General features: G+C 44.3%; 1 protein-coding gene across 1 annotated transcript in view; it reads right to left on the bottom strand.

The window, feature by feature from the left end:
• The window catches only part of LOC136778854 (Krueppel-like factor 7), a 222,529-nt gene extending 215,393 nt beyond the window's left edge, over positions 1 to 7,136 (bottom strand). The window contains exon 1 of the mRNA XM_066735986.1: positions 5,927 to 7,136. Coding sequence (XP_066592083.1) covers positions 5,927 to 6,028 — 102 coding nt within the window. The 5' untranslated portion in view covers positions 6,029 to 7,136. The remainder of the gene's footprint in view (positions 1 to 5,926) is intronic.
• Between the last annotated feature and the right edge of the window lie 5,993 nt (positions 7,137 to 13,129).

The raw sequence follows: 13,129 nt of genomic DNA, 5'->3' as shown, positions 1-13,129 counted from the left end.
AAGATTAGAAATTTTGTCCTCAGCATTCTCTTAGGTATTGAGAAATTTTTGCACACCCGGTACATAAATCTGCGAGAGTGTGCGGAGATAACCCGGATCGGCACTTTCACAAGCATCGGGCCGCAGGGTTTCCTGTCTGTCGAGATAGTTCGATGTGTAAAACTAAAATTAGCAGCGCTCGCTCCGTGTCGTTTTGTTTTCCGATAGGTTTGCTCGTTTGTCGCGAGTCCAGCGTCATACTGTATAGGCTGAGAGAGAGATACAGGTGTCGCGGTGTATCGAACCGAACTACAATTCCATCGGAATACACTTTTACGTAATTTACATTTATAAAACGCTCGTGGCCTTGACTCGGAGGCATCGCTCGAATTAGGCTCGGCTGCCCCCCCCCCCCCCACTCCTGCACTCTCTCTCTCTCTCTCTCTCTTTTGTTCGCACGCACGTATTATACAAATCGCACACTCACGCATACGCGAAATTCGTTGGAGAGAAAAGAGGAAGAACGAAATGTAGTAAAATGAGAAGTAAAAGCATATATATATATGCAACAAATACATCACGCTCCGGTAAATAAAATTCTCGATTCGATAATACCGTGAAATCATTCCTGTCCGATCGAGGAACATTTTGACATTGCGCATGAATAACGGCTGTTGGTTCCAGGGAAATTCGAGGCTGAAAATGAATCGTGGCTAAAGTTAAACGTCTGCTCGTTACGTCAGTGAGGAAAATCGGGAATAACCGATATTCGCGATGAGAAAGAAGCTAAATCTCTGTGGAAATAACGTTACAACCTTGTAATTTTCATGCGGAGGCTCTGATAATACGTTTTATAAGTGAAAAATATATAGTACTCGCGTATATAATAGCTGGACTGGAAAGTGCAAATGTGCATATTTTGTCTCTCTCTCTCTCTCTCTCTCTCTCTCTCTCTCTCTCGGTTTAAGCTAGCAGCGGTGGTGTGCTAACGAGTGAACTTTGCTGTATATTTTTACGCGTAATTTACGGCCCACGTCTAACCAGTTAACAACGCTATTCTAATAGTGGCCGCTTACGATACGAATCCCCCAGTTTCCCAAACTCTTCATCTTCGTCCTTAAAATTGCAACGAAAAAACAGCAATTCTCCCATCCAGTTTATTTCCTGCTGAAAAACATATTCATCAAAAACTTAATGGATCGTAGAATGGCGATGAAGGATTTTATTAACCGTGCGAAGATGAATAGAGAGGAGCTCGGGACGAACCGAGTGTTGGGACGATATAAGACTGACAAAAAGCCACGAGAGAGCAGATCCAACGACAGTGAAAAAGATTAAAACTCAGTCAGGGTCTTATTTATTAAAGTATTCAACGACGATGATACGGATGAGACTATTGAAGAAGAGTTTTGGTGAGTTGAATCGCGATCGGCCAACGATAAGATACAGCACGCACATATATATATATATATATATATATATATATGTTTGTGTGTGTGTTATATATGGGCCAAGTTAAATTTTGTAGAAAATCGGGTGTACGTGGACCACGCGTGATTGGTGCGATAAGAAAATCAGCTAGATCAGCCTTCGAGCGTCGTTTCGAGTCAACGAGGTACGAAGTTACGCGAGGAAGAACAAACACGGGGCGAAATCGGAACGTTCCGATTGTTAATGAACCGTTTATATATTTGTACGTGTATGTGTGTGACTTTGCAATTTTTACGCGGCCCAACGCAGAAGGCTGAAAACGATTCGCGATAATTCGCACCGCGGGAAGAAGGCAGCAACGTTTCTGCAATCTTCGGCGTCGAGTTTAAAAGTTGCACTCGTGCGCCGGATACGAATGAACGGCTCGATATATTCGCAAAAACAAGAAGCACCGTCGAAAGGCAGGAGCTTTGATAAATTTTACCATTACGCTTTTTTTCCACCGCTTTTTTCGGCCTGAAAGCAAGCACGGTTGTAGCGAACTTAAAACCGCTGGAAAATTCATTCCTCCCTTGGATCCGGAGACCGTGGCAGTAAAACACGGCCGCGGGGATAAGGGATCGAGCAATTTGTTTTTATCGCAGCTTTGCTTGCCTCTCTCGCTTTTTTTACGATCATATTCTCTTTGCCACAAAACGCAATTACATTTATTGATTTCCTAAACCAATAATAATTCACCACTTTTCCCGAATAACTCAATATGTAACCGAGAAGAGACTTTGATCCAAAAAACCTTTACCCCCTCCCCCCTCCTCCTCGCCATTATCAACCGGAACCATCGATCGCAAATTAACACAATTTTTACCCCTGCATTTTCTCAATTATTCTCCAATATATATATATATATATATATGTATAAACTCGGTGGATTCCCTTCCATTTGCAATTCGCCAAGTTTAAGCTCCCACGGGGTGAGCTACTCGTGAAAATACAGCAAGAAAATTGATGACGTCAGTTTCCAAAAGTTGGATCAATTTGGAATTCGGAAGAAGATCTAGGATTATACCAGTGGGATCAGTTCGTGACGCGTATATATAACTGTGTCTATATACATATATACATATAGACAGTTCCGTGTATAAGAGAAACGAAGCGAGTGAAAAACGTAAAGCTAAATAGGCGTTGAACGATGCGATTTGGCAGGGATTTTTGCGTGCTTTCGGTTGGTTGGATAAGGAGTGGCATGAGGAGGAGTAGGAAGATGGGAGAGGGTGAAGGGGAGAGTGGGGAGAGGGCGGGGTGGGGGGGGGGGGTAGCAGATAGGGTAAGAATAAGAGATGAGTTTAAATTGAAAATGGTTTTACTCCAATTTAATAAAAGGCAGGACGGCGTGAGAGCGTATATAAAGGCGGGTTGATCGTAGTCCCTTCCACCCCATAACTGGATGCCAGTGGTGGGGTTAAATAGATCCATCTCCCGGATGACCTAGCCGTGATGAACGAGGGAACGCGCGAGACTCCAGGCGACGTCCCGGCTATCATTCTGGCACAAACACGCCTGCTAAAGCGTAATTCCTTCGCGCTCAAGGCATTAGCAGCCTCAGAAATAACCCGCCACTTCCACTCCACCCTATTCCATCCAACCACGAGATTTTCGAACCACGTCGCGACGCGTCGCATCGTCTCTCAAGAAAATCACTCGCTATATGCTTTTATAAATAAACACTACACTCTTATTGCTTGAGAGAGAGAGAGAGAGAGAGAGAGAGAGAGAGACGAACGAGTTTTCACCCTCGCGAATCTTACACTTCTTCCAGAATTTCGCTCGCTCGAATCTCTTCGTTGATCCAACAAAAAGACCCCGTAAAAACTACATTAACGATTCGTCACGGTTCATTAGCGCCTGTGTCTGTCCCTGACTCAACAACCGAGACTTTGAGGGGCTCGTCTCGTCGGGAAAATCAGAATTCAACTGGGAATTATATTATCTTGAGAATTTGCAAACTATGTTGCGCAGTGTCGAGAAAATGTAACGTTTTCATATAAATAAAGGCTTTTCGTCGAGGGACCGACGAATTTTCACCATCCCGCAGTGTTGTACGTAGTTGTTCGAGAATTTCTCTCGGTGAAATCTTCATTGATCCAAAAAGAGCTAATAAAAACTACATTAACGATGCGTCACGGTTCATTAGTGCCTGCGTGCGTCCCTGACTCAACAAGGAAGACTCTGGGCTCTTTGAGAAAATCAGAAATTCAACTGGGAATTAAATTATCACGAGAATTTTCAATTAACGTCGCGTCGTGTCAAGAAAATATATATACGCTTTCACGAATCAACACTTTTCCTCGCAGTCCGACAACTTTGAACCTTCCCAACTATTTAATTGTTCTTTCATAATTTCCCTCGGTGAAATTTTCATCGATCCTATAAAGAACCCAGTAAAAAAAGCATCGTTAAGAATCAGTCCCGGCTGATAATCGCTCGAAATCCCGGCCTGACTCAACAACGAAGACTTTAGACCCGCGAGGAAGAACCGAAATTCCGGCGAGAATTATAATAGGCTATTTCGAGAAATTCGCTATTGAATCTCGCCACATAACTCTTATCTTTATTACAACCGAGCGTGCGTGGATTTGTGAACTCTTGGAATTCGCAGGTTTATCGATACATCGTTAACCCGCGGAATATCCATTTGTAGCAGCTTTCAATTAGCTCGATTAAATTATCAACACGATTGTAATAGCTTTTGACAATAGAGCGACACTCAAAACTGGAAATACACCGAGTGCGTGGAATGTGAATCTTTGAATGAATTATACGGTTACTTGTTGGATAACAGGCTATAAAGAGACTTATGGATCGTCGATGGAGGTTCATTTGTTTGATCCGGCTGGTTGATTTAATGATGGATGGAGTGGGTAAATTGAGTATTATTTAATGGTTGGCAAGGAAGAGCGTACGTGTAGCGGCGTCGCCATCGCCACCGCTGCTGCTGCTGTTGCGTGGGAGGATGGAAAGAGACTGAAAATGTCTGTGTGTGTAGATATATATATATATATATATTTGTGTGTGTGTGTTAGAGGTTTCATCGAAGGTTGACAATGGCAGGTATGCAGCCACATTCACAATGGCATTTTTCGCATCACTCACATTGTTACGCGGGCCATTGTGAAGAGAGTATTGTTTCTGGTGGCATTGCGTAGTGGAGGCAAAAGCCGGCCAGCGCACACTGGGACAGCCAGCATAACGTACAAAAGAGTTACGTCAGGCCCCCATTCACGAAAATACCTTTGTGCCTCCTTCGCATATTCTTATTCTAATCCCGAGTCAAGCGAGGAAACCAGAAAGAAACTCTCGCTTATTATTCAAACTAATTAAACGCGGTATTGCTATATATATATATATACATGCTGAGTTTACACTTTGATCGGTTATACTATATATATGTACTGTTAATTCGAGGAAACCTTGCAGAACCGCACAGGTGAATGAATTTTTCGTAAATATATATATATATATGTGTGTGTGTGTGTGTGTGTGTACCGCGCGCACAGCTGTCGAGTCGTATTATCGCTCGTGGAAATTGACAGTTGCGCCTATCAACCGCTCGGCCAGCTGTCAGATCACGCTCGAAACACGAAAACTGCGACTTTTAATCGCATAGCTTCGATAATCCAAGCCAATTCGAATTACAGGCGATCGCCAAGACAGATTAGATTTCGACTGGCCAAATCTCGAAAATTCCTCCCGGCGATAGTGCGTCGAGTTTTGAGTTTGTATATGTGTTTGTGTGTAGTGGTGTATCACGTATAAAAATTGGACACGTTGCGTGAAAAGCTTTCCGCCGTTGAATCATTAAAGCAGCCAGACCAGTCACAGTCAGTGAATGGCACGAAGGAGAAAAGGAAACTTTAAAATCTTGACGTAGTACTCGATGCTTATTCTGAATGAAGGGTCATTGTACACTTGTAAACAAACGGAGAACGTGGCCTAGTGGATGGAGGGAGAGAGAGAGAGAGAGAGAGTTCACTCACGCACCGGGCGATCTAACGAGCGAGCGCCGCAAGGTCTTATCGCCCCGCCAGATAGTATACATATATATGCATATATTACGGGTGTATTGCCAATTTCAGACTATCCAGCTTTAAATCTCGGCTGGTGAAAAATATCGAGGAACGGCGAATTATTGCATGGTCGTTGGGGGAAAAAATCAACAAGGTTGACAGTGGACGGAGCAGTTGAAGAAAATAAAAGAATAATATAGATAAGTCGAAAACTCGAAGAGAATTGTTGATTAACGTGGATGGGAGGTTGTAAGAGGGAAGAGTAAACAGAGTGAAAGAGAGGGTAGAGTGGATGTTGGTCTATAATCGATAAAGCCTCAGCGTCGTCGACGTATATAGTCATCGTCGTCTTTGGCCGGTGCGAAATAAAAAAGCCGGCCGGCCGACGTTATCATCGGATGATTAAAGCAATAAAGAGAGAGAGAGGCGCGAGTTTAAAGCAAATCCTTTACCTGTTGCCAATGATCCTCCAGCGATGGCTGTGCCGAGAAGTATCCGGTATCATGTATGTCTTGCAGCTCTCTAAATATGTTCCCGCTTGGCAGGATATCCATGGTGCTCGGATGTGCTCACTAACAATCAACCGTAAACTTTTTATTCCTTCTTTCTTAACCAATCACGTTTAACGCGATGAAACGATCAGAGCTGCGCGGCCACTGAGTGCACGTTTTTTAAACGAGTACTTGCACGTGCGTATCATCGAAGGAGATATATATATATATATATATATGTGTATATATTTATATATGTGTATAGATAAAGATAGGTAGATAGATAGAGAGACAGAGAGAGAGAGATAGAAAGAGACAGACAGAGAGGTGTAGATATAGATAGTTGGAAGGAAAGAGAATAGAAGAATGGAGCGAATAAAAAGGTGGAGGAGGGAGGGACGGCAGAGAGAAACTTCTCGGTAGTGCGGCGAGCTGGCTTGTGGAGCAGAGAGTAGAGTTATAGCGAGAGAGGTAGAGAAAAGATAGATAGATGGATAGATAGAGAGAAAGAGAGAGAGAGAGAGAGAGAGGGAGGAAGGGAGAGAGAGAGAGAGAGAAAATCCGGCGACCGGTTCCTGCTGTCCACGCGGCCGCACACGATCCCTTCGGCCACGTAAACGCCGCGCGTCCTTTAAACCACGCTGGATGTGCAGCAACTGGAGATTCCTTTAAGAGACACAATATCGAAGAAGTCGTAGGAATCCCAATAAGACGGAAAGTGCAGGAGTATTCATGATAACGCGAGTTCCAGGACCCGCCAATGGCAGGCACGAAACGTCAAAACGCCGGCTGCGGTTCCTCGTCTGGCGAGGACCGGGCACTCTTCTCCTTCCAAGGTCGAGTCTCCTCGACAGGATCGTCCTCGGCGAGCCTGCACCGGCCAGCCCCGCACACACACAAGCCAACTTCTCTTCCCCTCCAACTTCCAATCTTAATTCTTACAGCCGACTCTTACGAAAACTCTACGGCGAATTATTCTCACTGCTGGATTATCGGGGCTTTCCCGCTCACTTCCGGTATCCAAACACTCAAGGCGCACACACTCGCCACTTTTTTTCCAACAGCGATCGATCCGCAGGACGTTCACTGGGGGTTGTAGCGTGAGGAACGAGCCGGGAAGCAAGTTCGCAGGGAAACCGACGATAAAGCCTGATCGCCAGTACGCACAGACTCTTCCGCGCGAACGCCGAAGAGTGACTGACGTTCCTCAGCCATGGTAGCCCGCGAGAGGAGCCGACGCCGGCCGAGCGTGCACGAGCCTCCGGTGCCGAAGCCGCTCGCGCGACGCCGCGGCAGCACCGATCAGCGCCGTCGGGGGGGGGACGCCGGCGTCCTTTTCCCCCTCCACCCACCCACCCCCTACTTTCCTACCCCTTCCCAACGCCCCCACCTACCTACCACCCCACCCCACCACTCTCCACAGCTACTACGTGGTAGTACTACTATTCAGCCGCGCGCTCTGCTCTGCGCTCTTACTATACTACACTACACTACTACTACTACTAATACTACTCAGTACCAACTCTTACTCCCCTTTCATCTCGCCTCTTCCCCCCACCATCTTCTTCCGGTACCGTATAGCACCGATATTACTCGATTCACTCGTTAGAATATCCCTGCCAGATAACAATTTCTATTTTTTCTTGTTTTGCTGTTTACTCTCTTTTTTAATTTCATCTCGTAGATCGGCGCAACAGTCGGGTTTAAATCGAATTCGCACGGATATGGTCGGCGAACCGATTTTCACCGGTTTTCAACATTTTTTCCGAAATCTGGAATAATCGAACCAAGCGATATCCTGCGTTTGCGAATAATAATGTTTTCTTCCGGTTTCCGCTGGCGAGGGTAACCATAGGGAAAGATTCGAAAACGGACGATGGAGCGAACGCTTTGATTGCAATGGTGAGCCGGGGGGATATAAAAATATCGATAGGCACGGTCGAACGAGCGTGTGTACGCTTAACGCTTTAAGTGTCCAATCTTTTTAACCGTCATTCGTGGATGACAGGCAGTTAGCGTTAAAATGTCAAGGTGAGTGATCATCCGTGGGATGTGGTAATGTCTACGGCAAACGTCTTGCAGCTTTCAAAAACATGAAAACGTCTGCGCGCGTGCATACCATAAGTATATACATATATATATATATATGCCGTATAAAGCGATATTCGGCGGAACATACATTTTTCAGCACCGATCATGAAGGAGAAGTATCAAAATTCCCGAGCGATTTACACGTCGGGCGGTAAATTGGTTAGCGAAACAATCGATTCGCAGGTATATATCGATCAAAGAAGCTTTTACACGGCAATTATTATAGAAATTATTAATGACAGACTGGTGTGCTATTTATTGGCAACGATTGACGTGGAAGGATGACTCGTCGTGGAGCGATCAAAGCCACTTTTGCCAAGAGTTATTGACGAATAATAATCGTAGACTCGCTGGCGAGCTGTTTATATCGTCGGGAATCATTAGCGAAGGATATCTCATTGTCGAAGAATCGCTCGCGAGTGAATAATCCCGAGTGACTCACGCAGGAGAGCGAGAGTCGCGCCAGCGACGACGACGGATCGCACCGAGTGATTCACAGCTTTTTTTCTCGATCAATGCGTGTTTTATGGACGTACATTGGCCACGAATGCCAGATTAGATACGTAAGCAACGTTTATGCCCGGTACAATTAGAGGAGCGTGCTTTATCGCGAGCCCTGCACCTCGTTTCCGTTTAAACTATCGCTCCAGCGCGACAAGACTGCACCACAAACTTTCCTCGCGATAAACTTCTTTGTAATTTTCAGTGATTGATGCCACACACTCTTATCCACGGAATTCGCGATACTGCTTTATCAGTGGGACCAACCCTGACCAAAAACTCTGTCATCCGTGGCTTGGGAGGAGATGAAGTCCAATGTATATATGTATATAGAGATATGTGCTATGTATAATAGACGTAACATGTAGAGAGAAAAATAACAGTTTGATCGACGAATAATTATTAATCATGGAACAAGTGACGAAACGCTAAAACAAGGTAAGCCAACTAAAAATAACTCGAGTAAAATGACCAAATTTCAGATAAAACTATATATGTATATACCGAAACAAAACAACATCCGAGGTAATTTATTCATTGCAAAGATCCAGAAAGGTTGGATGTTGAATAAATTCAACAGTCAATTCACGAATAATACTTGGAGTTTCGGCTCCGTTGATTATCGTTGAGTCGTAAAAATGCATTAATCATCGTTTCTGTGTGGAAACACGCGAAACTGACCTTGCGTAACTCGTAGTGTTTTTCTCACTGTTCAGTGGCTTAAGATGCTTAGGAGCATAAATAACACGAGAGTCCTTGGACGCGAGTCCTGCCATCAAAAGCTTTCTCGTATACCGGCAGCCTTTAATTTAGCTTCCAAAGAAATAGCGATAGGGATGGATATATAGTACATGCTCTATATATATGTGTAGGTAGATGGAGCAAAGAAAACTAAACTTTCCACGAGTAACTCATCGGCCAAAGCGAGGAAGAAAAAAAAATGCTAGCGTTGGCCAGCAAAAGTCAGCAAGATCAAACTTTAATCAGCGCTTCCTGCACTTCCTGTTCTGCCAAAGCGGAGAAAAGTTCGCGTCAGAATTCCTGGCCAGTTTCAGTTCCCATTGAGGTTTCGATGTTTCCTCATGCAAGACCGTCCATGTTTTTGCATGTAATTGCACCAGGACAATGCCGACTTTTTTTTCCATTCTCATGGCTCAAGGCGAGATATCCCGACGCCGTTATAATCCTATAATCCTTCCTCGTTCTCTCCGACGATTCCTAAGAAATCTCGAGATCGCGCTCGCGCGCGCGCGCGCACGCTCCGCGTTACGTAAGGCTGCGACGTTGCATAATCTGTAGCGAATAGTGGCGACTATTCGTGTCAACTATTATACGCCGATAACGACCCTCGCGGTGTACGCTCGCGCATCCTTGAGCTCGGAATTTGTGGCACGAGGTCACGTGGGACCTGCGTGCACAAGCTTTTTCATTTTCTCTCTCTCTCTCTCTCTCTCTCTTTGGCTCAACTACCCCCCCCCCCCCCCTCTATTAGATGTTTTTTCCATTCGCAAACAGAAATCGCGTTTAAATCAAGCGACCCATAGCGATTTCCTTGGTTCGAGCGAACCTCAAACGAGTCTCGTTCCACGCGATGGGATCCTAATCGAGATGGCTTCCTTTGCTCATGATTTTTGCCAAAGTATTCGCTTAACCCTCGAGCAAATTCCTTTCGAGCTGCGTTTTACATTATTATCGCACTGACGTTGTTGCGTTACGAATATTTTTTACAGTTTATATATATATGTATAGGAGTATCTTTCGGTGTCGAAAACTAAAATACACATTTGCTTTATTCTTGAGTTTCCTTTAGAACATATTATAATGCATAAATTTTCTTTATTGACTAGCAAACTAAACGTGTGGGTACTATTTAATTAGAGCTCCTGGCAACAGGGTTTACCCAGATTAAGTAATAGCAGACATTGTTTGATAATTTCGTGCAACGTGCGCGTTCGCTAGATTTTCCTGTAATATGCAAATAGAGTGATGAGGGGTAGAGATAGAGTCGAGTCCCTTGTCGCGTGTTTACTTTGGTGGGCAGAAGTGACGTTCTTAGCTGCGTTATTACTGGACAGCCCAGCGTAGTTCTACATGCTACGTCGAGACTCGACACACACACACACACACACACACACACACATATGTATACAATGTGTGGAAAAGATGACACGGGGCCCTTATTATAACCGGCAATTGGTCCACGTAACTTTATAACTATAACTCTGTTCCGGTTTCTTCTCGCAAATTCCACCAGTCGACTAGAACATTAACATTTGAAAAACACACACACTCGTGGCATATACACACGATGCTTAACCAAATTGAACATGAAAATACGAGAATGATTGGAAAAAATAGTAGAATTTCCTGTAGTATTAATTAAATTAATCCTAATGATTTTGAATGTTGAATCATGATGAAAATGAGGTATATAAATAAGGAGGACTATGTCTTAGATAAGATTCTATTTTTTTTTTATAACAAACGCACACAAGGAATCAGAAACTCCTCGAATCACCGGAATTTTCATTATAGACGTCTCGAAGCTATATAATCCCGAAATTTACGATCTCCTCTCATTAATACGCGTCCTTATAATTGCAGACTTCGATGTTGAAGAAGGAAACGCGTGGAGCACGGCAATCCGTTGGCAAAATTAGCCACTGGCGACGCAACGGTACGACGCTTGCGTATTCCCGCAATGAGATTTTCCAATTCACCAGAGCTTCTACGTTGTTATATATATATATAGTGTACCGACTTAAAATTTCTCAACGTCGGTTCAAAAGATCCATTTTCCTCATATTCGAGCGTCGCGATGCTCGTAATTCTTGAGACGAATCACCGTTCTCGCTTGCTTATGCAAATTCCGAAAAGTTACTGCTAATTACCTGGCATTAATGACAGGAGCACACGTCGATTGTCGAGAAAACACGACGGGCCGGAGGTTATTGCGAGGAAATTACGAATCCAGCGTGGCGCGCATTATGGAAACGAATTTATGGTAATAATATTGTGATGTAAATTTTAGCGTTGTCTATTGTTTCGAAATATTTATCATTGAGCCATAAATAATTAGCGCATTTTGCGGAAAGCCCTATTGTGCTCATTTGGAACAATGCTAGCAGCGCTGATGGCGATTTTGCTAAAACATCATCATCAGCATTATATTATAGCTTGCTGCTTTCGGGACAAACGAAAAAATTTCCATTGGCTCGTTGACAGAAGTTTCTCGAGGGAATCGTCAATTTTCTATATACGACACACACATGCACATACACACCGAAGAATATATAAGCCAAGTAGAGAAATATCGCAAGGACGAACACACAGTGGTCGTGTTCGTCTGTCACGGCTGATCTTATGTTCCTCGCACGCTACATTTTCCATCGAATTGGGTTAGGAGTAAAAAGGCTCCTGCTGAAGAAAAAACGAAGGAAAAAATTGGAATCAGCCATAAAGAGCGAGAAGAGAGCGAGGAAGGGACGAACGGCCGTGAGGAGGAATTTTTCCAACCCTTCGAGAATTGACTTTAGCCGAGGCATCGCGCAGTATCCTAGAGAAGATATAGCTCTGCGAAAATCTTCGCGAGCAATTTTTCTATCCCATCAAAGAATTGGCTCGGGCAAAGTACGGGAAAAAAATAATATATAGCTGTCCGAAGAGGATTGCTTTTCTCCTCGATAGGCCATCATTGTCCTGCTGCCGACTATTACGTAATCGCGTTAATACTTGGAGCAAACTTTCAGAAATTGATCCCCCCTTTTTCGACCGGGACACGCAGATGTGCCTATTGTGTACGTCCTTTGACCTTCGGACCTAAATAACCGCACCGAATGCTCTACATTCATATATATATATATATATATATATATATATATATATATCCTATAGTTATATCAACGAATGAAAACTATAATTAACATATACGAGAGAATCTTTATGTAATTTCGGAAAAATATTTAATTTCCCTTGCTCGTTTTACGTCCGTTAATCCAGTTTTCCCGTATCTAGTTTCATGCAGTTTTCAAGCGATTTCAGTTCATGCGGAAGCTAAAGGATAAAAAGACGCGGTGGATACGTCATATGCTTCCCGCATCGTCCGAGAATCGTGCGGCAAAAAGCTCGGAAGTTCTTGCCGCTAGATCCTCCCCACCCCCTCCCCCCTCTCCCTATCTTTCTCTCTCTCTCTCTCCCACAGGCTTGCATTGATTTTCCTTCAGTTGGCCCGAGTCGCAACTCCCGGGCCTGCTCGCTCTTTTTCCACCGGGATGAGCAGGGAAAACTTGAAGTTTTCTTGGAAATCTCTCTTCTTGCGTATCGTCTCGTCGCTGCACTCGCGAGCGAGGCGTCCGCCAGTCCGCTTTGTTCCTCGTCGTTTCCGTGCTCGACGTGTCGGCAATCCTGGCCAAATCCTCCAGTGAAATCTGCAAAACCAATACCGCTCGCGAACCTGCCATCCGCGAAATGTTCGCCACAGATTCATGAACGTGGCTCGAATCAGCCGCGGTTCGCTGCTGCACCAGAAAGAAAATGCTGTGCATTTTTTTCATTGCAGTGGAGGAATTTCCG

Source organism: Prorops nasuta, unplaced genomic scaffold, assembly GCF_024137725.1.
Source record: "Prorops nasuta isolate Cenicafe-Biocafe unplaced genomic scaffold, Cenicafe_Pnas_1.2 PNAS00015, whole genome shotgun sequence".
NCBI lineage: Eukaryota > Metazoa > Arthropoda > Insecta > Hymenoptera > Bethylidae > Prorops > Prorops nasuta.
This window is presented reverse-complemented; position numbering and strand designations above follow the sequence as displayed.